We start from the raw sequence: 24,773 nt of genomic DNA, 5'->3' as shown, positions 1-24,773 counted from the left end.
ACTTTTTTTTGTTTTTCTTTGTTCTTTTAGTCAAAGCCAAGATTAGGAAGAAAAGCCAATAATGGAATGGAAAAATTGAAAATGGTAAAAACCGGGTATGAGAGCTCCCACCACCTTCCAGGTTGGTGTCCGGGGGTAGCTGCAACTGAGGGCTCCATCTTACAAGTGCCAGGGCGCCAGGGTTTTTTTTTAATTATTATTATTATTATTTGTCAATAAAGGAATGGGAAATATATAGGAAGTACTTATACTTCTGCCTTCTACTCAATCAAGTCCTGACTTTGGCACAGAAAAACCAAAACAGCTGACCTATATGCAAACGCAGTAGGTGTAATTCTGTGGCAAGAAATCTACAGAATGTTTTTTACGCCTTTATGTGAAACCCCTTTCACGTGCCTTGTATTGTGCAGTATACTACTGTACTATAAATGTACTGAAAATTTGTAAAACCTGTGCCACCACCATAGTTACTGTGATAGTGGGTTATGTTATATCCCTACTGTTTCTTGTGATAGCTGTGTTATGTCCATGTCTCTCTTGTGTTGCCTGTACTGATTTGTAGTGTCCCGTGTCTGCCACAATGGGGACTGAGCACAAAGGTGGGATTATAATCGAATCAGTTTTCTAAGACCTGAATGGTGTCTGATCCTTTTGTGAGGACCACTTTGTGGACATCCATTTTGTGCCAGGTCTGCTGGAGACGTTCCCTAAAGGGCTCACTTACTTCTCTGGTCCCAGGAACCTGACGGTCTAGTCACCCCCACTTTCACATATAAGAGAAGATGGGGTAGAGAGATAGAGAGTACAGGGTATGGACAGAGTCTGATCTTGGTTAGAACATATCTTTTATGTATTTTTATAGAAGTATATATATTTTTCTATAATTTTTTAAATTCCTTTATTGAATTAGTCACACTGGAGGAATGTGTAGACTAATATAGAGTGGTTGTATTACTAGCTAGCTAACATGTATTCTATGTAATCTCATTCCATGAATATGCCAGTATATCGTATTTTAAAACATTATAGCGATTGTAAATTTTTTGGATTAAAGAAATATTAACTTAAGTATAAGAAAAATGAACAAAATATTACAAGAGACATTTTTCAATCATATATTTTACTTAAAAATAAACATATATACACTATTATATCCCCTAAGTTGCCTCTATAACTGTCACAATATGCTATATACATATATAAATATACATACATATACACACTTGTATTGTAGGAGCTGCAAACCACTGGAAGGAAACAAAAGAATGAGAGGAGTAGTTATAGTTGTCAACAGTGGCCAGGAGAACTCATTTGACTGCTCCAGCCCACCTCCTGAGTTGGGGCAGAGCTGAGGGGACCTGCGGCGTGCCTAATGGTGGTGGTAGTTCCCCCAGGGGCGCTTCCAGTTGTAGGCAGCCTTTAAAGAGTTTGTACAGGGTATATATATATATATATATATATATATATATATATATATATATATATATATTATATTTTTTTATATTAGGCCAGGGAAGTTCAAAACAAATAAATGTAACTGCTGTCTCCAGTGGTAACTTGTTCCTGTTCATTTCCTGGTTTTCTTTCCTCGCCAGTTGTGATGTCCTGGGTCCTTTTCCTTAAGCCACTGATTGACCTCAGCAGTCATGGGAACCTCTATACACATCTTACTCATCAAAGGGTGTAAGAATCAGAATGGGCAGATGAAAACCTGAGTTAGGCTCCGTTCTCACGAAGTAATGCGCCGCTCATTTAGACACGTATACACGTGTCAGAGCGCGGCGCTTTAAAACAGATCTTGTTGATTTCAATGTGTTACGCACATAAGCTGGCACCCATTGAAATCAATGGGATCTGTTTTGAAGCGCCGCGCTCTGCAAGGTGTATACGTGTCTTAATGAGCGGCGCGTTACTCCATGAGAACTGAGCCTAAGGGTAAAAGTAAAGCCAAAAAATTACCCATTCTTGTGAGGGGTTAAATGATATTCAGGAACAATTTAGTGAGCAGCAGCACTGACCAGGGAACAACATGTTTGACAGTTTTTTTTTTTTTTAATAGTGTGACTTTTTAATATACTTTTTAATTTTTAGAAAAAATGCCATACAGAAGTAACAAACGATACTAATAACCGCCAGTACAAGAGAGGGCATCAAATAATAGAGAACCACAAAAGGCATAATATTCCTTCAGGCATGTACAGTTTCTTTAGTTTCAGTCTTATAATTGGTTATCGCCTATTCAGATTTGAGGTTATAACACTGTCTTAGGTTGGACCAGCACCAACCATTCTGTATAATGTTATAGCACATTGTAGAATGTTCTCACCACTGACACGTTGTTGGGTTCTCTACACTATTGTTACCATATGCCATATAGTTAGAGGATCTTAAAGCTGAGCAGTGTCTGTTGAGGTTTCCAGGGTTTCCATGTCTTTTTCCACGAGGATACATTTTGTATTTGGAGACTGTAAAGCATTGATCAGTAACTTGTGCAAAATATCCTTATTTAGTGGGTAAGACCTTGAATGGTAGGCACTCTGTTTCCTGTACAGGATCAGTATGGGATTCTTAAGCAGTGTATAAGCCAAGTGCCACTTTGTCCTCCTTTGTTTGTTCCTGCAGTCCTGGAGCACATCTGGAAGAGAATACATATTGTTTCTGAAGATTCATCGCATTTTCAGCTGGAGATATGCTTTAACCTGTTTAGGTTTATTTACACATCAGTATGGGGTAATTATTATTCATCCATTCTTAATCCAAGTCAGGAGCACCATTCCCATAAAGCTATTTCACACTGATATGCTGAGTAAAAACTACTTTCATGCAGACCACCTGAGTTCTTACCTAGTGGGATATGCAGGTTCCAACTCTGGGAAACACCTATTTTTAAATGGGGTCCATGTCCCTTATTTTGTGGCTTCAGTGAAGGGAGAGATGACAGTCATATGCAGACCATTTTATTTACTTGTACAGGAGCTCCAAAGATAAGTGAGGAAGCAGCCTTGGAGTATATGGAAAAGTCTATATAAGAGTGGGGGGACGTAGTAGTCTGTCTGAGGCCCTATTCACATCTATGCATTAAAAAGTGGTTACCTGGGAAACCCTCAAGGAGCACTTTTCTCTCCACATGTTTCATGCAGAAACCGAGCGGAAACCACACGGACCATATAAAAGTCTATGGAGTCCGTGGGTTTCCTGAAGGTTTTGGCTTTTTAATGGTATAGGTTTCCATTCAGGTGATCCCCAAGCGGACTCCCAGAAGTAACATTTATTTGCTGAAACTAGATAACCCCCTTTAATGTTGTATGCTGTACCTGGTTACCAAGTACACAGTATCAATCTTACCTCATCTCTACACAACCAGGGATACTGGTGTTAACCCTTTTTTTTGCCCCAAGTCACCTGGGATGCTGACAATGGCTAGGAATGCAGACCTTAACCCCTTTGCTGCTCTACATGACTAGGGTTGCAGATATTTATTCCTTCCTTGCCTTAGACCACACATCTCTTTTCATAAATCCATTACAGCAATACAGAAATATTTATTTGCTGTATTTTTGGATAGCCAAGTTTAGAAGAAACAGTGAGGAGGCACTAACTCTCGACTAGTGATAAAGGCTTGAAGGAAATATTGATCAGCAATGGATATAACATACTTCGATGTTTATGATCCTTTCCTGAATTTGATTAAAAAAAAGGATAATAAAATAATAATAATAATAATAATAATAATAATAATAATAATAATGAAATGATTCATATTAAAACAACTCTAAATTAAACATATATTTTAATTTTTGTACATTCTACCCCAATACAACAAAAAGCTAAATATTTCAATAAAAAAAGTAATAAAACAACAGCGCTTTATGTCATATAAATAATGGAAAAGAATTCTTCTTCTTATCTCACAAATAAGAATGTTATGACCATTAAACACTCACCTGCACAAAATAACTTAAAATGTCGAACAATCTAGTAAAGAAGTTGGAATAACTGCAGTAAAAATTGTTTCATCCTTTTTTTTTAATGTAGTCCTTCAACACAGCATGTATTTACCAATAAGATTCGTTTCTATGAAAATACATTAGCAAAGCAAAATACCTGGACCTGTGTGGTGTTTTCTTGACTTGGCGTCTTGTGTGAGCATATGACAGAAGGTCAGAAGAATGGGGTGAGTGTGAAACAAGTCTACTTGAAGCATGCCAGTCCATGTAATATATCCTAGAAAGATAGATAATATGAGAAGAAATAACCAATGCCAAAAGCACTTTTTATGATTTCATACAAATTATACGACTTTCACTCACCAAAATCAGCAAATACTTTGACTAGTCTTTAACTTCTACATATTTATATTTTTTGTGTGTAAATGTATATTCATTTCTAACTACTATGTAGTGTTACTGCCGAGTTATTGCAGCTCAGCTCCCATTCACTTGAACAGGACATCTCTGTCTGCTTCCAGAGCTGCAGCCAATGGGCGCAAAGGTTTTGTGTGATGCTCTAATGCAGTAACATACGCCACTCAGGCAGTGGTTGGAGGGGTAGCGGACCACTAGCCTCAAGGGTCAGGAGCCCACTGGGAAACACATCAGCTCCTCTGTGAGACACTCCCAACCTGGTGTCAGACTCCAACCAATGTGATATTGACCAATTCTAAGGATAGGTTGTCAACGTCTATTTGTCTAGAAAACCAACCCCTTTACATTATTGAATGTAGATTATGGGAAGAATATACAAATCTGTCTCCCAAGAGGTAAACAGGGAGACTGTACCCCGCATTATGCAGTAAAGACTTCTGGGAAAGTCGGGCATGATGCTCAGGGTGCTTCCCATAGAGGGCAGCATAACAGACGCACTGTCTCCCTGTTTACATCTTGGGAGACAGATTTGCATATTCTTCCCATGTTCCCTTGCAATGGAGCGACTATGGCTGTATTAGTCTCCACACACCTGAAAAGGTGGTCTCTCCCTAAGGAGTGACATTATCCCCATAATCTGGTCTCTCAGCTTCTCACTTCTACCAAATCAATTCTTTCTAGGCTGCGCTGATGAAGTCCAACCAGACAGAAACGGCACCGTCCGTAGCTAAGAAATTGATTTGGTTATAACCCCACATTATGCAGTAAAGACTTCTGGGAAAGACGGGCATGATGTTCAGGGTGCTTCCCATAGAGGGCAGCATAACAGAGGCACTGTCTCCCTGTTTACATCTTGGGAGACCGATTTGCATATTATTGAATGTAGTCCATGAAAGAAATTTGTACACAAAGTAGACACATACTTGTTGATACTACAGATGTAGAAATATTCAGTCAGTAATTTAAACTCTGTACTAGTAAGACAGAAGGCAGTGTAAAACTTAAAGTCTTTAATACTTCCCATGAGGTGTAATGTCACAACAGAGGAAGTTTTGGGCTACTACCAATGACATGGCATCATGCAATGAATCGTGTTCAGGTGGAAGCACATTCATGGCTACATTTTGCAACCGATGTCTACTGTTACATACTCCAAGAACTCAAACCCTCTGCAGTGCCCCATCTCATGTAAAGCAGTAATCCTGGGATTTTCCTGGCCAGGGTGTCAGTCATTTGGGGACTTAAGCCCAGAGAAACCCATTTCCTTTTAACAGGGATAGAGATCTTGGGCATGGAATACTGGACATCACCTCATAGTTGTGATCTTGAGTGTCACTCCACCTGAACATGATGCTATGAGTAAGATTCGTTTGTTTGTTCGTTCATTCATTCACTACTTATGAAAGCAAATCTTATGGCTATAAAGCTGTTTAATATATACATACTGTATATCCATATGCATATGCCAATGGCTAGTATTTTTGTATAGGATCAACCACGGTGAGTGCAAATATTTTATAATTTTCTACTTTGCTTATTTTGGCTTTTATTTATTTGAGTTGACGGTATGCTTATTGGGTGTTTTGAGAACTATATCATGTGAAGGTTTATACTAATCTAAGTCTTGCTAATGCAAAAGATTTGAGTTACAAAACTTGGTTCGGAGCTATTTCAATGTAGAGATAACACTATTACTTACCCATATCAGCACCCTCATACCCTCTAGGGAACAGTGGACGGTCAATTTTTGCTAGCAACCAGCTCCCCAACAGCACGTTAAATAAGACTCTCACCAAGCATGCACCAAGACCAAGGATAGCCGAGTAGAACATGAAAAAATAGCTGAAATTCTGAAATCCTCTCCTAGGTATAAAAACAAGCATGACGTAGATTATTAACATTAAAATATTTGTAAAGATTTTGCAACAATACAGGAAAGTCTGGCTAATGCTCCTTTTTCCTTTTCTAAGGCCCGGTTCACATCTGCGCATGGGTTTCCGTTTGGGTTGTCCACTTGGGGATCACCGGAATAGAAACCTAATCCCCATGAAAAAGTGGATACCTAAGCACACCCCTTAGACTATAATGGGGTCCATGTGGTTTCTGCACGGAAAATGCAGAGAGAAAAGGGCTGCTTGCATGACTTTTCTCTCCACTTTTTTTCATGCAGAGAGGGGAACAAAACGTCCCAAATGCAGATGTGAACCAGGCCTAAATCTCTTGGAATGAGAATATGACTGCACCCATAAAACATTAAAGGGGTTTTTCAGCCGTTTGATGACATATCATCCGGCATCAATATCAATTAGCAGTCTGTAGTCTGCCAATCTGAGGGAGTTCCAGGGTTAGACTACCACTGGTCCAATATTGATGACCAATCCTAATGTTAAATCAATTTTCTGCTTTTTGTAGTACGGCCCTCTTATAGCCCCCTTCACACTAGTGTTAATTATTTTGTCCATTGCTCGTCTGTCATTGGATGAGAGCAATGGACATTAACCATAGATGCAGACAGAGCCCCCTCTGTCTGGCGTCCATCTGCATTCATCCGCATGTAAAAACCATGATAGAAGTTTTTTTCTGTAATTTTTTTTTTCTTTTCTGGTGCAAGAAAAATTTGTACATGCAGGACTTCTTCTTCTTCCATTACAAAAGTAAACAAACGTGACAGAATAAAGCATCTGTCGTGTTTATACGATATAGTGTATTGGTATGGGCACAGACAGAGGGCGCTCTATCTGCATCTGTCCCTCTATTACTATTAATGTCTGGACTGTGAAAATGGTATTGTGAACTTCCCCTTACTTTAGGGCATGAAACTTTTTTCCTCTCATTTGAAGTCACATCATTTGTCATCAGAAACAACCACATTCAGGATGTGATACCCTGATGTTTGCTGCTGGCCCTGCATTAAACATCTCATTTTGTTTGGAAAAGTCATGGCCAGCTTTCATTCTAATACGTAACCAGGCACCCTAAGGTATAGCTTCACGGTATGACTTCAGAAAGAGACAAATCTATTTGTACTAATAATAGATAAACTGATTGAATTAAATAAATATTAGCATAAACCAAATCCATTTAATATAAGGAATTACCTGTTATTGATGGCCAGTGGCTTGTCCTTATTGTTTGGTGAAATTTTCTCTTGTAAGAAAAGGAATTGAACTGCCAATATCTGAGCAATAATCACGGCAATCATGATGACTACCCCCAACCTATAACACATACGATACATAGTGTAGCTAGAAAACACCATTCAGGAAAATCATTACTGTTGAGGTTAGGAGTATGCTATATGTTAAAATGATCCTGAGAGTCTACAGTTTACAATTAGTATCACAGTTAAAAAAAAATTGAAAATTTAAAAAACTGATACTATACTCCGAATGTGAAATGAAGGTAAATTCTACCTAAGACCAACAGACAAACACTACAAAATGGACTAAATAGAATTCTTACACTGTATAACCGAAGACCTGAAGAATCACAATTCCTTTTCCTTCTTTGATCGGAACGACAAACCAGAATGTTATAATAAGACTGATCAAGAAGAACATGATGTGCAGAAGAAAGTATCCTAAAAAAACAAAAAAAACAAAAACAAACACAAGATACATTAAATAGTATGATACTGCCCAAGGGGTCTCAATGGGCTCCTTATACTTATCTACACTGGATTCCTGTAAAGGGAAATGTACAATTTTATATCATACCTGAGTTTATAAGGTATTCTAGATATGGTGGGCAGTTGGGATGTAAAACAGTGAATATGAAGTATATATTAAGGTGGATATATCCCCACAAAACCTCAACGGATTCCTGTGCTCAACCATCAGGGCTGAATATGGGTGTGGATAGGAGTCACAAAATCTACAGTAACAATAAGACTGTGTTTAATATCATTGGTTGCGTTGGGATGTCAGGAGGTGTGATGAGATCAGGGGCGTAACTACCGTAGAGGCAGCGGAGACAGCTGTGTCAGGGCCCGGGCCATTAGGGGGCCGGTGACAGCCGCTACTGCTGCGTTTTGTTTTTGTTTGTTTTTTTAATAGGCTGTTACAGGCCCTATTCACTTGCCGAGCCTGGCTGGGCCGGGGTCGGTAAGTGACACCGCGGGCCCCACAAATACTATCATTATACTCAGGGGTCTTTGCAGACCCCCGAGTATAATGATCGGCGGACCGGGAGAGGTAATAAACGTAAAAAACACTTATTTACCTCTCTACGATCCTGCCAGGCCTCCATCCAGACATCCTTTCTGACGTCACATGAACCCGGCCTGCATCCCGGGTCATGTGACGTCTGACGTCATTTCAGAAGACAGCGGAGAAGACAGCGTGGAGGAGTACTGTGTGGAGGGGACACTATTGGTGATGATACTGTGTGCAGGGGCCAGTAAGGGACAAAATACTGTGTGCAGGGGCCAGTAAGGGACAAAATACTGTGTGCAGGGGCCAGTAAGGGACAAAATACTGTGTGCAGGGGCCACTATGGGGGATAATACTGTATGCAGGGGCCAGTAAGGGACAAAATACTGTGTGCAGGGGCCAGTACGGGACATAATACTGTGTGCAGGGGCCACTATGGGGCATAATACTGTGTGCAGGGGCCACTAACGGACATAATAGGGTGTGGAGGAGGGGGCCGGTCGAGGTCTTCGACGTAGGTGTCGGTTGGGGGCGGGGGGCCATGTCAAAAGTTCGCCACGGAGCCCCGCCATTCCTAGTTACGCCACTGGATGGGATACAAAGTGAACTGATCATTATCACCCTCAACACTAGTTCTTTGGTGCACAAGAACAAAATAGACTTTATGGGTACTTGGAGCCAAGTCATAAATGTCAGAATAGAAGCATGACATATTCCAACTTTCCTTATCTGGATGTACACAAACACATTCTATCAGAAAGATGCAATTACCTAATGGTATGACCGATAGCTATAATAGCCAATGGCTACAATGTGGTTAAAGAACAACAGACTACTAACCATTAGAGCACAAGCCCTTCAATACAGCTACCTAGCGCTCCCTCTCTCTCTTTCCCCTAAATCCCCTGCTCCTGTCTCCCTGTAGAAGCAGGAACTGATTCCCTGTTAACCCTATCTTTCCCGACTACTCCTTCTCTTTTCTCTGAAGGCCACCATTGCTGCTGCTGCCCCTCTCCAAATTTCATATCTAACCTTCTCCTCACTAGTGTTCGAGCGAATGCACAAAAGATTCCATTAAATCAACGGAGATAAAAGTCCAGCAAGCAGGACTTTTCCATCCGCTGATTGCAGTTTAAAATCGATTGAAGCCGGTGGAAACCCGGTGAACTCCATTGTAGTCTATAACCATTTTTTTTTAGGCGGACAAGGTTTCCGTCCTTTGGGTCCCCATGTGAACCCAAAGGATGGAAACCGAGCACTAGTGTGAACCTAGCCTTACTTGTTTGGTGGACCAGGGTTGTGTGTGAGTTTGATGGTGAGTTTGCAGGTACAGGATCTTTATTGTGTGGGTGGGTTTAATGTACCCCTTGAGGTAACTGGGTTTTTGTATTCTTTATATTGTATTGTAAATTTGTATTTACTGTGTTCTGTTTTATACATAGATGTGTGTATATTCTGGATATTGTGTTGGGAAGTTCCCTCAAGAAGATGGACAAACCAAACCATAGGTAGGTGGCTGAACAAGACACTCTTGGTAAGATGACCAATTTATTAAATAAAAATAATTAAATCTAAACAGTGTAACGCATTTTGTGAACCTCACTTTATCAGGCTCACAAAACGCGTTGGTCTGTTTTATATTTATTTTAATATTTAATAAGTTGTTCATCTTACCAAGAGCACCCTGTTCATCCTCCTACCTATTGCAACATGCCAGCATATGGTATATAACTAGAACTAATGAATATCTTAATGATACGCTATGAAAAGCACTAAAAACTAATGAAGAGTCTTTGCCACAAGAAAAATACAACATATAGAAAACAATATAAGAATTGTTTTACCTACCCCATAGCAAATATGCAATCTGATTTCCAGTATATCGGATACTGGCTGCCTGAAATGTAAGCACATTGAATAAATGGAAATAACGTTTTTTTTAAGTATGTATTTGACATATTTTCTATAAAGTACTAAAAGAATTTTCGAGTACTAAAATATTGATAATCTTATAATAGGTGATCATCATTAGATTGGTGGAGGTCTGTCACTCCTACTGATCAGCTCTTTAAGGAGACTGCAGTGCTTATCCAAATGCCACAGCCTGATCTGTCGTGGTCCAAAATGATCACTTCCATTTACGTATCCTAAGGAAGTCATTGACATTTTAGTCACAAAATGTTTTTTTTAAATTATACTAATCCAGACATCATTGCTATTAATCTAGATTATTTTTGGAAGACTCTCACATGTAAAGTGAAGTGTGTTGATAATTTGAGCTGCATTTGCAAGAGTGACAACTCCAAGCACTTCAGTTAACATTTTTTTTTTCTTATTTAATTTAATTTTTTTTTTTTAATTGCAATTTTTTTTATGTAGATTGCAAGCCCCATATAGGGATTACAATGTACTTTTTTTTCTATCAGTATGTCTTCATAGAATGGGAGGAAATCCACGCAAACACAGGGAGAACATACAAACTCCTTGCAAATGTTGTTCCTGGTGGGATATGAACCCAGGCTGCAGTGATGCAAGGCTGCAGTGCTAACCACTGAGCCACCATGTTACCCCACACAATTATACTAAACAGTACAAACAATAACAAAACATGCACGGACCACCCAGGGGCCCAAGACGGTCCGACCATATAAGGTGCTGGGGTGGGGGGGGAGAAGAGGGAGGAAAGAGGAAATAGGTTGAGAAAGAGAATAAAAGGGGGGGGGGCAGATAGGGGAGTGCAAATAGAGGGTGAGCGAAACACAGACCAACTAGGAGGTCCATGGTTGGTGGGCCGCAAAACCAATACCAAGAATCACAGTTCAGTTAACATCTATTGTATATGCTATCCCAGTGTCAGACTGAGGTTCCTTGGAGGCCACCAAACAACCCCTAGAAAATATGCCATAGTACCCTTCAATTTAAAGTGTCTCCTGATGGCTATTATTGGGTTAGAGTCTAGCCCGAATGGGGGATCTTCTGGTACTCTGGTAGGCCACTCCAGTGCCAGCTAAATAATTATATCCTAATGCCAATGGTAGTTTGTAGGAAAAAACTATTTCAGCACTTTAGCTTTCATTTTAGTAAACCAGTTGATGGAAGGGAAAATTGAAGTAGTAAATTGAAACTAGGAAATCATATAGTGCTATTATGCATTATAATTACCTTTTTTTCCGGCTGAAACTAATCTATTTACTGTAGTAACTTATGAAAGAAATTTACATGAAAGTAATGTACCTAAAATATGAGTCAGTCTTTACTGATTTATGGTATTTCTTTGTTCTCTATAGCCATCATTTTGTATTCGAGCATACCCAGTTGTGCTCCACCATGGGTTCACTAAGTTACCCTGATATATTTTTTTCACCAACAAAACTTTATTAAAGGATCAAAGAAAGGACATAAGACATTAAAAAGAGGAAGCCTCGCAGAGCCCAAAATAGACAAGGTCCGTCCAGGAGAGACTTGTGTCAACTGTCCGTAAAGAATAGATTTGGGCTAAAGTCCAAATATACCCCGATATATTTACATTGTATACAGTCAAGTACTATGTTATAATTGGAGTTTTTCATAAGATTAGCATTTTTGCTTGTAAAACTGCATCAAGTTGTGAAGTTTTTTTCTGGTTGCTCAATGCACAAGGAAATATGAATGGGTAACATTAGGTAGGGCGAAGTTGGTAACAAGAAAAAAAGCAATTGGACTGAAGTATTAATTGTTCAGTAGGAAATATTCGTTTTTGTTTGTGGGTAGAATAAACAAGCTTCTGCACACATTGATACAAGCAATAGACTGTTTCTATAAAAATTAAGAGTTGTTGTGCAGAAGCACACCATTGTAATGGCAGAAATCTGATGTGTTACACATAGTATAGAGTAAAATAGCATTACCAGGACCACAGCAGGGCGACCCGTGCTTGGAATATCTGAGGTACCTTTATAAAGTTTCTTGATTTCTCTCCTGCAAAAAACATGACAATGTTGGAAGGGATTTTTATGAAGGTCTATAACACAATGTCTCCTCGGTGTTTACAACTCATTGCCTATATTTCAAACCACCTTATCTAGCTTTAGTGATTGGGCTGATGGCTTAGTCCTTGTTCCTGACCACTATATTCTCTTCTTTCCCCCCTCAAAGTGCTAAAGTGGTCTCAGCCCTGATAAGGGCCAGAATGTGCTTGATCAGTGACCCTGTATGTAATGCCAGAGATAACTGTGCTATTTGTTTACCTTGGAGTAGCTGCTGGCCTGAGCTTTACATCAGAATGGCTAACTCTACCCACCAACTTGTCACTGAAACTACAAAAGGATAGGAATCAGGATTGCATGTGAAACCCTGAGATGTGAAAACATCTTAAACTCCCTCCCCCCCCCCCCCAGTGCCGTACTCAGTGGTGTAACTAGGAATGGCTGGGCGCCAAGGTGACCATTTGACATGGGGCAACTCCCCCCCCCCCGACCTCGATGTACCCGGCCCAACCCCACCTTTCCTTAGCATCAATAATGGGGAATGCAAGAGAGGGAACAATACCTGTAGCTTGAGAGCACGTGCAGGACATAGATAACACTTGTAATGGCAGAAGGAAAGGTTGAGAAAAACCAGCAATCTGTATAAAGAACAGAGCAGAAGAATAGCATTTCTGTGACTAGCTGCAAAACCCGAAACAGATCAAGTGTCACATATTAACGTTCGGTGTCTAACCTTTTAACAGTAGTAACGCTGCTTTGGTTTGGTTGGTAAAGGAGAGGTTAATTGCTCCCAAAATCCATTTATCCAGGCGTTTCACGGCTTTTGGAGAGACAAATAAATCTACAAGGACAAACTGGAACAACCATTGTTTGTGTAATGACAGTAAGCTCCATTAGAAACTTTTCTGACCATTGTATAAGCAGTGCTACCTCTGATGCCGCCCCTGCTACCTCTTGTGTCACCCCCTCTACCTCATAGAGTGTAAGCTCTTGCGAGCAGGTTCCTCAGTCCCATTATGTGAAGTGACTATTTCTTTGTAATGTATCTTTTTGTCTGTACTTGAACCCTACAAATTGTATAGTGCTGCGGAATATGTTGGCGCTATATAAATAAAATGTATTATTGTTGTTATTATTAATCATTACACTTAGGTGTGTGGAGTAGAACAAGCACCCGCTGGTCTTACAGTAAATTGACTACAAAATGCCGTCTTTAGTAGAGATGAGCGAACAGTGAAATATTCGATATTCGATATTCGTTTCGAGTAGAGCCTCAATATTCGACTACTCGATCGAATATCCCATTATACTACTATATCGAATCCCATTATAGTCTATGGGAAAAAAATGCTCGTTTCAGGGGAAACCACTATTCGACTAAGGGAGAATCACCAAGTCCACGAAGAGCAGGAGGAGAGTGTTTAGGAGGAGCGCTGTGCAGTTAAAGCACACGGACCCCATTATAGCCTATGGCAGGGGTGCTCACACTTTTTCTGCGTGTGAGCTACTTTATTAGCTGACCAAGGCAAAAGATCTACTAGGGCGGGGCTTCTTCACAGCGCAGGCCGACAGTTATCTCTGGACACTGGCAGGCTGGGGCTGCAGCAGCCCCGCCTGCCAGTGTCCGGAGATGACTCTCAGCTTGCACTGTGAACAAGCAGACACCGGGGATCCCTGCATCCCGCGATCGACCCATACGTCCTTTGCGATCTACCAGTAGATCGCGATCGACGTATTGGGCACCCCTGGTCTATGGGGTCCGTGCGCTTTAACTGCACAGCGCTTGCAGTTGCGCTGATAAAAAGTAAGCTCCCTCGTAACCGCAAGCTGCCAGCTCTCCCGACTAGCAAAGACGAACCTACGGCAAATCAACGCTGGTTCTGCAGCAGGCTCGTCCTTGCTAGTTAGGAGAGCTGGCAGCTTGCTGTTACGAGAGAGCTGACTTTTTTATCATAGGAATGCATTGACCAGCGTTCAGTGTATAGAATTCGGCCAATCAATGCTGGTTCTGCCGGAGGCTCGTCTGTGAGTAGGCGGAGTCTAAAATCGGACCACAATGGAGACTCCTGTGGTCCGATATTCTATGCTAAGTGAACCATACTTTGTCCCCTGACGAAGCCTTTACAGCGAAACACACGTCAGGGTGCGTTCTATTGTGGTATGTACTATCCTTCATGATTTGACTCCATTTACTTTACCTCACTTCATTCCAGCATCCACAGTATTTTCTATAGTTGTTCTTGTGCAGAGCTAGCTATATTAACCCCTGTATTAAAGCTGTCACTATGACTTCACTACATATAAATACTCACTTATGTTAATCTCTCTGCTAAAGGCTATTTTTTTATCAGCATACTCCATTGCTGGATTGGTTCATTGTTACATACTTACTTATTCTCAACGTATGTTCTTTGACAGGTAGCATTGGTCCCTTTATATGTATATGTTTATGTCTCTGTACTTTGTTGTATTAATGTTTTTTAATATTCTCAAATAAATAATTGTTTTTTACTTATGGTGATTCCATTGTCCATGTTCTATATTGTTGATTTTTTTGGATTATCATCTAAAACTTTTTTGCCTTTAGTTGTATGTTTTCGAATGCTATACACTGTATAGCATTCGGCCAATCAACGCTGGCTATGAATCGAATATTTACTGCGAATAGCTAGTAGTATTTGATCGAGTCTGAATATTTCGATTACCGTAGTATTGAATCGAATACCTACTCGATCGAATACTACTCGCTCATCTCTAGTCTTTAGTTTTGCAATATTTTCTTGTGTTCTTTCTACTGAAAATTTGGCCATTCCTCGACTACATTCATACATTTTGGCTATTCTTACATGTATATATATTCTTATTGAAAGGCCCAGTTTTTTGTCACCTACATTGTACAAACAGATCAAGCAGAGCACCGCTGTCACTATCATCCTGGTGGGAAATTTAAAATGTGTATCCCATGTGTAAATCTTCCATCTCTGTGAAGGATTCTGCTTAGTCCTATAGAAAAAAGGAAAAAAAAATAACATAAATATACATATACATAAACAGCTACAAGACTTCAAGACATACACAAGTAAAATCATGAGGGTAGGTTTCATGATAAAAAAAAATTACTGTGAGAAGCGGCAGGTCAGAGGGGAAGTCTTGGGGTGAAGGGGTGAACCTGATAGCAGATGAACTGTAATTTACTTACACAAATTTACTTACACATGTCACACTCATATAGAAATAACAATAACAAATAAAAATTGAAGTGCTTCTCGAAGTTGAACAACTATGTGTACATATCAACCAGATGCAACTGAATTGCTCTATAAATATATCACTACAACTTAGACTACCATTATTATTGTCAGAGTAAAAGCCATAAAACAGTAGAAGTGTAATGGACACAGATGAATCCCCATCCAACGGTGTCTGTTCCCATTGGCTGTAATGTGAACTACATGACAGATGCCGTCTTCCATCATGTTTGTTTGTTTTTTTTGCAACAGAAGAAAAATTCCTACCTGAAGAAAGCTTCAGTCATGTTTTTAATAGAGATGAGCGAACAGTGTTCTATCGAACACATGTTCGATCGGATATCAGGGTGTTCGCCATGTTCGAATCGAATCGAACACCACGTGGTAAAGTGCGCCAAAATTCGATTCCCCTCCCACCTTCCCTGGCGCCTTTTTTGCACCAATAACAGCGCAGGGGAGGTGGGACAGGAACTACGACACTGGGGGCATTGAAAAAAATTGGAAAAAGTCATTGGCTGCCGAAATCAGGTGACCTCCATTTTAGACGAATAGTGGATTTCAAATCCGGGTCATATGAGAATGTGAACTTTGTGACTATGAGACAGGGATAGCTGTACAGGCAGGGATAGCTAGGGATAACCTTTATTTAGGGGGGAATGTTATTAAAAATAACTTTTTGGGGCTCTATCGGGTGTGTAATTGTGATTTTTGTGAGATAAACTTTTTCCCATAGGGATGCATTGGCCAGCGCTGATTGGCCGAATTCCGTACTCTGGCCAATCAGTGCTGGCCAATGCATTCTATTAGCTTGATGAAGCAGAGTGTGCACAAGGGTTCAAGCGCACCCTCGGCTCTGATGTAGCAGAGCCGAGGCTGCACAAGGGTTCAAGCGCACCCTCGGCTCTGATGTAGGAGAGCCGAGGGTGCACTTGAACCCTTGTGCACCCTCAGCTCTGCTACATCAGAGCCGAGGGTGCGCTTGAACCCTTGTGCACACTCTGCTTCATCAAGCTAATAGAATGCATTGGCCAGCGCTGATTGGCCAATGTATTCTATTAGCCTGATGAAGTAGAGCTGAATGTGTGTGCTAAGCACACACATTCAGCTCTACTTCATCGGGCTAATAGAATGCATTGGCCAGCGCTGATTGGCCAGAGTACGGAACTCGACCAATCAGCGCTGGCTCTGCTGGAGGAGGCGGAGTCTAAGATCGCTCCACACCAGTCTCCATTCAGGTCCGACCTTAGACTCCGCCTCCTCCGGCAGAGCCAGCGCTGATTGGCCGAAGGCTGGCCAATGCATTCCTATGCGAATGCAGAGACTTAGCAGTGCTGAGTCAGTTTTGCTCAACTACACATCTGATGCACACTCGGCACTGCTACATCAGATGTAGCAATCTGATGTAGCAGAGCCGAGGGTGCACTAGAACCCCTGTGCAAACTCAGTTCACGCTAATAGAATGCATTGGCCAGCGCTGATTGGCCAATGCATTCTATTAGCCCGATGAAGTAGAGCTGAATGTGTGTGCTAAGCACACACATTCAGCACTGCTTCATCACGCCAATACAATGCATTAGCCAGTGCTGATTGGCCAGAGTACGGAATTCGGCCAATCAGCGCTGGCTCTGCTGGAGGAGGCGGAGTCTAAGGTCGGACCTGAATGGAGACTGGTGTGGAGCGATCTTAGACTCCGCCTCCTCCAGCAGAGCCAGCGCTGATTGGTCGAGTTCCGTACTCTGGCCAATCAGCGCTGGCCAATGCATTCTATTAGCCCGATGAAGTAGAGCTGAATGTGTGTGCTTAGCACACACATTCAGCTCTACTTCATCAGGCTAATAGAATACATTGGCCAATCAGCGCTGGCCAATGCATTCTATTAGCTTGATGAAGCAGAGTGTGCACAAGGGTTCAAGCGCACCCTCGGCTCTGATGTAGCAGAGCTGAGGGTGCACAAGGGTTCAAGTGCACCCTCGGCTCTCCTACATCAGAGCCGAGGGTGCGCTTGAACCCTTGTGCAGCCTCGGCTCTGCTACATCAGAGCCGAGGGTGCGCTTGAACCCTTGTGCACACTCTGCTTCATCAAGCTAATAGAATGCATTGGCCAGCACTGATTGGCCAGAGTACGGAATTCGGCCAATCAGCGCTGGCCAATGCATTCTATTAGCCCGATGAAGTAGAGCTGAATGTGTGTGCTAAGCACACACATTCAGCACTGCTTCATCACGCCAATACAATGCATTAGCCAGTGCTGATTGGCCAGAGTACGGAATTCGGCCAATCAGCGCTGGCTCTGCTGGAGGAGGCGGAGTCTAAGATCGCTCCACACCAGTCTCCATTCAGGTCCGACCTTAGACTCCGCCTCCTCCAGCAGAGCCAGCGCTGATTGGCCGAATTCCGTACTCTGGCCAATCAGCACTGGCTAATGCATTGTATTGGCTTGATGAAGCAGTGCTGAATGTGTGTGCTTAGCACACACATTCAGCTCTACTTCATCGGGCTAATAGAATGCATTGGCCAATCAGCGCTGGCCAATGCATTCTATTAGCGTGAACTGAGTTTGCACAGGGGTTCTAGTGCACCCTCGGCTCTGCTACATCAGATTGCTACATCTGATGTAGCAGTGCCGAGTGTGCATCAGATGTGTAGTTGAGCAAAACTGACTCAGCACTGCTAAGTCTGCATTCGCATAGGAATGCATTGGCCAGCCTTCGGCCAATCAGCGCTGGCTCTGCCGGAGGAGGCGGAGTCTAAGGTCGGACCTGAATGGAGACTGGTGTGGAGCGATCTTAGACTCCGCCTCCTCCAGCAGAGCCAGCGCTGATTGGCCGAATTCCGTACTCTGGCCAATCAGCACTGGCTAATGCATTGTATTGGCGTGATGAAGCAGTGCTGAATGTGTGTGCTTAGCACACACATTCAGCTCTACTTCATCGGGCTAATAGAATGCATTGGCCAGCGCTGATTGGCCAGAGTACGGAATTCGGCCAATCAGCGCTGGCTCTGCTGGAGGAGGCGGAGTCTAAGATCGCTCCACACCAGTCTCCATTCAGGTCCGACCTTAGACTCCGCCTCCTCCAGCAGAGCCAGCGCTGATTGGCCGAATTCCGTACTCTGGCCAATCAGCACTGGCTAATGCATTGTATTGGCTTGATGAAGCAGTGCTGAATGTGTGTGCTTAGCACACACATTCAGCTCTACTTCATCGGGCTAATAGAATGCATTGGCCAGCGCTGATTGGCTGAATTCCGTACTCTGGCCAATCAGCACTGGCTAATGCATTGTATTGGCTTGATGAAGCAGTGCTGAATGTGTGTGCTTAGCACACACATTCAGCTCTACTTCATCGGGCTAATAGAATGCATTGGCCAATCAGCGCTGGCCAATGCATTCTATTAGCGTGAACTGAGTTTGCACAGGGGTTCTAGTGCACCCTCGGCTCTGCTACATCAGATTGCTACATCTGATGTAGCAGTGCCGAGTGTGCATCAGATGTGTAGTTGAGCAAAACTGACTCAGCACTGCTAAGTCTGCATTCGCATAGGAATGCATTGGCCAGCCTTCGGCCAATCAGCGCTGGCTCTGCCGGAGGAGGCGGAGTCTAAGGTCGGACCTGAATGGAGACTGGTGTGGAGCGATCTTAGACTCCGCCTCCTCCAGCAGAGCCAGCGCTGATTGGTCGAGTTCCGTACTCTGGCCAATCAGCACTGGCCAATGCATTTCTATGGGGAAAAGTTAGCTTGCGAAAATCGCAAACTGACAGGGATTTCCATGAAATAAAGTGACTTTTATGCCCCCAGACATGCTTCCCCTGCTGTCCCAGTGTCATTCCAGGGTGTTGGTATCATTTCCTGGGGTGTCATAGTGGACTTGGTGACCCTCCAGACACGAATTTGGGTTTCCCCCTTAACGAGTTTATGTTCCCCATAGACTATAATGGGGTTCGAAACCCATTCGAACACTCGAACAGTGAGCGGCTGTTCGAATCGAATTTCGAACCTCGAACATTTTAGTGTTCGCTCATCTCTAGTTTTTAACATTGGGGTGAATAAAGACAGACACCCACGGACTGGGCTGTGTCTGCATCTATCATTGAATGTTCATCATTACCCTGATCATTTGATGGATGAAAGCAAGGGATGTTGAAAAACAGTAGAGCGAAACCAACCTAAATGATAACATGGAAGACTTTCTTCATGGCAAGTGACACGAACTGTGTTTTTTTTTTGGTTTTTTTTTTTTTAAATTAATGTATGCCTATTGTGATCAGATTGTGTGTTCCTTATCACACTCCACATACATGCATAGATTTGTTGTATACTACACGTACAGTAAGTAGAACATGTGCTTATGGCCCTTGATAATATAATAAATTGGAAACGAATATTTGTCATCTTTCATTTAATCCTGACTAAGTTTGTGACTGCTGTATGGCGCTGCACGCTATATGCTTTCTACCTATTGGTGACCATTTGTTTTATGGCTCTCTGTTTCTGATGCCTAATAAATACATTTGGGGAAAAACAAGCGCATGAAAGTCCAGGACAACAGTTATCTGAGGATAAACATATTTTTTTTAAATATTATATTGGCCATTTTTTTTTTTTAAATTCTCTTCCTGATCAAACTCCTAAAACATAGCTATAGGGATGCAGACGTAGCAGTCAGTCCTGGTACTTGATGGAGCACAAAAGACTTATTTCTACATTAGAAGGCAGTTTTATGAAACATAAAATGGAGACTCTGCTTGCATATTTTGTTTTGGGGCCCAAGACATTCGAGTTACCGCCATGTCTTTAAACTATCTGTACAGGTGACAAGGATGATACAGTGTAAAACAGTCAATACCAAAGTTAAACCATGTTCTACATCTAGAGAAAAAAATAATTTGCCTTGATAGATGAGGACTTTCTACTATAAGAGCAGTGAGACTACAGAACATTCTGCCACAAAATATTGCTGTAATAGACAAGATCAATAGGTGCCTGGATGTCTTTCTTGAAAGTAATATTACATGTTAAAGCTACTGGATTTGTGGAGATGTTGATCTAGAGATTATTTTTAGATTATATCAGTAAAGGAATGTTTCCCAATATGGAGCAACTAGCATCTGCCTTTTACTGGAGCCCAATGTTAAGATAAGATAATTCATTAACAGTCATACCAAGGGGAAATTCAGTGTGATACAGCAGCATGGATAATACAAAATACAAATACAAAAGCTCCACAGTAGAAGCATTACAGAGACATGAGGTACAGATAAAAAGATAAAGGTAAAAAATAGTAGAAGGGAGATCAGGAAAAGGAATAGAAAAGGCCAAAAACTAGGCGTTTTACAGTACCTGCAAAGTGGATGGGATTCTGGCTAATGTGATTACAAAATCTGTTGTGTTTTTGTAAATAGCATAACAATTATATCTTAGGAAAGCGTGGCGTTTTTTCCAGCCGATGGCTGGTCAGATCATGGAGGGGGTGTATATCTCACCCAGACTACTAAGGTGGGTGAGATGAGAAAACTCCAGAAAGAACGTTTCTCAGCAGATAATTATTGTCTGCTGAGGGTTATTTCAGAGTTCCGGTTACTGGGCTGGATTTTTAGGAATGGCAGGTAGGTTGGTAGTGGGACCTGTCATTCCACCCCCCTCCAGTTCACACTTTGGGGATGTTCCGGCAGCGACTCAGCTGCTGAGAGTCTCCTCGTCAAGGGAGCTTAAGAAGTTGCTCCAGCAGCAGACTTTGGGCAGAGTTTGGCTGGAGAGCCAAAGAAAGAGGTCCTATTTTTGGAGCTGTGTCCTGAATGATTCTACTGGCTTTTGGATTTCTGTTATTCTAGGTGAGGTAACCTATTCTATGTTTAGTTGGAGCCTAGCCAGGCAGGTAGTTATTTTTGTATTGTTTCCTTTTGTTGCTGCACTACCTTTATGAGTGAAAATAAAACTTTACCTTTGTTTTGGACTAAAGAAACTGGACTTGTATGTCTATGCCACCCCACCTAGCAACCCCAAACCCTGACAAGGTATAATTAAAGCAGAAAGTCCTGTGGGAAAAACCTCAATGCGTTTCTGCCATGGTTTTTGACTGTGGCTTCCTGTGTAGGGCCTTAGCCTTATACAGGTTTTTGCTTTCCTCATTAGCAACATGGAAGTATTATTGGTTGAAATCAATGGACCTTACAACTTTATAAACTATGCAGCTGTGGCTATCGGCATTACTGCAGGTACACTCACGTTTCAGGAGCAGATTTTAGGAGATTTCTGACATAGTTGGTGAAGTGCTGAGGTAACAAAGGTTCTTCTTCCTCCTGTGATGATACAATCCATTTTTATCATATTGAAATAAGATATGTATAAATATATGCATGATATTTGGTGTAAGAGACATAGGTACAGTGAACACTTTCACAGTAAAAATAGGTTTATTTCAAAATACCTTTCTTTCCATCTGTCTGTAAAGCGAGAGAGCGGCCACTATAAACAATTGTAGAAATCTTCCAACCAGAAACAAGCAGCAAGCTAAAGATGGGATTGGTGTGAAGATGAGTATGATGGAGGCCTGCAGAGGAGAGAACGCTCTGTGCTTAATGAGTCATTGTGAAGTGCATGCAATAAAATATAAATGCTATTTCACAGCTCAGTGACTAATCTCATAATAAAATATTCCTTCTGTATAATGCTTTGTTTCTATGGAAAGATCACTCTGGTGGCTACAACTAAATATTATATTCTAGAAGAGTGTGCAAAAAATAAAAACTTACTTGAGCTAAACTCTGGCACTGAAAAATATTCACAAGCTGCACACAAAACCTGCAAAGATATTAATATGGTACATTGGTTTTCTCTCTCTATTACAGTAAGAATGATAGATACACTCAAATACATCTGAACACAACTACATAGGACATAAAAAGAGATGTCAAATAGCGGACAAGAAAAAACATAAAACCTCCCTTCCCACTTAATATGTAAGAATTGATGCGAAAGGTTCCTACACACATTAGACTTCAGGCTGAGTTAACACCTGTGTTGGGTGACTGTTCGGGGATTCCGCCCCCTACTTTACTTGAAAAATGCAGAGAAATCTATCTTGCAAGCAGGACTTTTTTCTCCTCATTTTTCAGGCAGAAACCTGGTAGACCCCAGAGTTTGGGCCCCCAAGTGGACCCAAAGGGTAGAAACCCCAAACACAGGTGTGAATCTGTTAGAAAGCTGATAAAAATGGGCAATTTTAACCATAATAACATTCCCTAGGGTTAAACCTAATAATAAATAATACTTTTAGTCTAGCAATGATACATCGTCTGGAAAAAAGGCCAACCATGTTTGAAATTCTTGTCTATAGTTATATACTGTGTAGGAAAAAGTGCATCATATATTGTGTGGGGGACAAATAAGGGGATTGATCCTCCCTGCCAATAGAGAGGCGTTTTCTAAAGGGGGTTATGGGGCTCTTTTCTATAGTTTGCCTCAGACAGTAGAGAGGCTAGGTTCACCCTTGGTGGGGTCTCAGTCTTATGTTGTTTTCTTGTTGTAGCAGCCTCGTGGTATTGGACCAAGTATTACAAGTTATGACCTTGTTATCACTTACCAGCAAAGAGAGTAGCAGAATCCTAGGGCTGAACCTATAAGCCTGTGGTCTGTTGATAAGCAGGCAAAGAAAGGATAATAATCCATCCCAACCTCCAACGCAGAAAGAAGATAGACTAGAGCTAAGCACAAAGACATCCATAAAGAACAGCTCATCAGAGGTTGAAAACAATGCACTGTACTAAATACGTATATATTACTGAAGATACTGACTTTTCTGATAGAACCATAAGTGGATTTTCACATATTATTTATGGATTTATTGAGTCATTTACACATACCTTTGGCCCAGGTTGGTGCAACAAAGTTAAAATAACTTGAATATTCATCGAAGAACAAGAGAAAAACGGTTGTAGCTGTGGCTCCACATGCAGCCCCATAAGCCCATCTGTTTGAGTAACTGCTTATGAAATTCACAGGCCTACAACACAGAGCACATTTACAACACATCCTCTAATAACTAAGAATAGACACTGCTTCTTATGACTAACAATGCAGAATGACCATCAGAGGGGATAAGATGACTTACACAACAATGCCAAATCTCTTGCTCAGTGGTAATTTTCCTACAGTTTTTCCATGTTTTGCTCGTCGTTGTAAAAAGGATAATGTAATTGTAATTACAACCTAAAAAGCACAAACATTTTATAGAAGTGTTACTTATATTAACTTACTTTTTAACTTAACTTCCATATACTTGCTCTAGAAGAAGTGTTCAAACACAAAAACAAATATATATATCATGAAATATAATATAATATAAAATATTATATTATACTAATCCCATAAGGTATTTAATTCTGAATTACAACAAAATAGACCATACTGTGGTCAATTCAAAGTGATCCAAGTCGTGCTAGAGATAATACGGCTAAGTATATGACACACAATGGATTCTCATAGACTTACCGCTGGGATCAGAGAAAAATGGACAAAGAGATCCATTCGAATAGATTTGACACAAGTGTCCGACCTCTGACTGCTGGAGTCATTGGAGGTGGTCAAACTTAAGGAGGAAAAGAATAGCATATTAAAAGTGGTCAGTGACCTCATACAACATACATAGGAAAAGCTCCTGCTCGGACGTAGGACCTCTCCTTATTCGCCTCCCCTTCCCACATACACACATTTATCATGTAACTTTTAAAACCCTAATATTCTCGTTCCTATACCCCTCCACGTTTATTGTTAAAGCGTTACTGCCTCTGGGTATTGAAGTGGTGTACATAACCATATTGTATAATAAGCAGAACTTTTGCTACTTTACTTTTCTATGACTTGTAATAAACAATAAAAAATATATGAGTCACTGAAAATTTATCACTATAAATGATATAGTAGCAATATAGTTTTTATAGCTTCATGGCCTCAAAATAGAAATAAAAAATACATGTCAGTGTAAGAAATGATCCTGAAGATATTCCAGAAATTGCGGTACAGCCTAATCCTTTCCAGTGTGAAGTCT

The 24,773-nt window shown here is 41.2% G+C and overlaps 1 protein-coding gene across 1 annotated transcript; it reads right to left on the bottom strand.

Annotated features, from left to right (window-relative positions):
* Positions 1 to 2,226: 2,226 nt before the first annotated feature.
* On the bottom strand, positions 2,227 to 24,288 carry LOC142203216 (stimulated by retinoic acid gene 6 protein-like). The gene is made up of 17 exons (XM_075273763.1): positions 24,218 to 24,288; positions 23,838 to 23,935; positions 23,590 to 23,729; positions 23,310 to 23,430; positions 22,480 to 22,528; positions 22,155 to 22,277; positions 21,953 to 22,026; positions 15,372 to 15,483; positions 13,214 to 13,334; positions 13,043 to 13,118; positions 12,403 to 12,472; positions 10,364 to 10,412; positions 7,827 to 7,944; positions 7,463 to 7,582; positions 6,064 to 6,227; positions 4,105 to 4,224; positions 2,227 to 2,635 (listed from the first exon to the last, which is right to left on the bottom strand). Exons 1-17 carry the CDS (start codon positions 24,251 to 24,253, stop codon positions 2,388 to 2,390), a joined length of 1,839 nt encoding a protein of 612 aa, XP_075129864.1. The 5' UTR covers positions 24,254 to 24,288; the 3' UTR covers positions 2,227 to 2,387.
* Between the last annotated feature and the right edge of the window lie 485 nt (positions 24,289 to 24,773).

The sequence above is a fragment of the Leptodactylus fuscus genome, chromosome 5 (genome assembly GCF_031893055.1).
Source record: "Leptodactylus fuscus isolate aLepFus1 chromosome 5, aLepFus1.hap2, whole genome shotgun sequence".
Classification (NCBI taxonomy): Eukaryota; Metazoa; Chordata; class Amphibia; order Anura; family Leptodactylidae; genus Leptodactylus; species Leptodactylus fuscus.
Note: the sequence above shows the minus strand (reverse complement) of the source record. Positions and strands in the feature narration are given on the sequence as shown.

Excerpts from the sequence above, each read along its gene's own strand:
- LOC142203216 (XM_075273763.1), bottom strand. The coding sequence starts at position 24,253 with ATGGATCTCTTTGTCCATTTTTCTCTGATCCCAGCG. Across the intron at positions 13,119-13,213 it reads AGCGTTACTACTGTTAAAAG|ATTGCTGGTTTTTCTCAACC; the intron begins GTTAGACACCGA and ends TTCTTTATACAG. Across the intron at positions 2,636-4,104 it reads AAAACACCACACAGGTCCAG|ATGTGCTCCAGGACTGCAGG; the intron begins GTATTTTGCTTT and ends ATTCTCTTCCAG.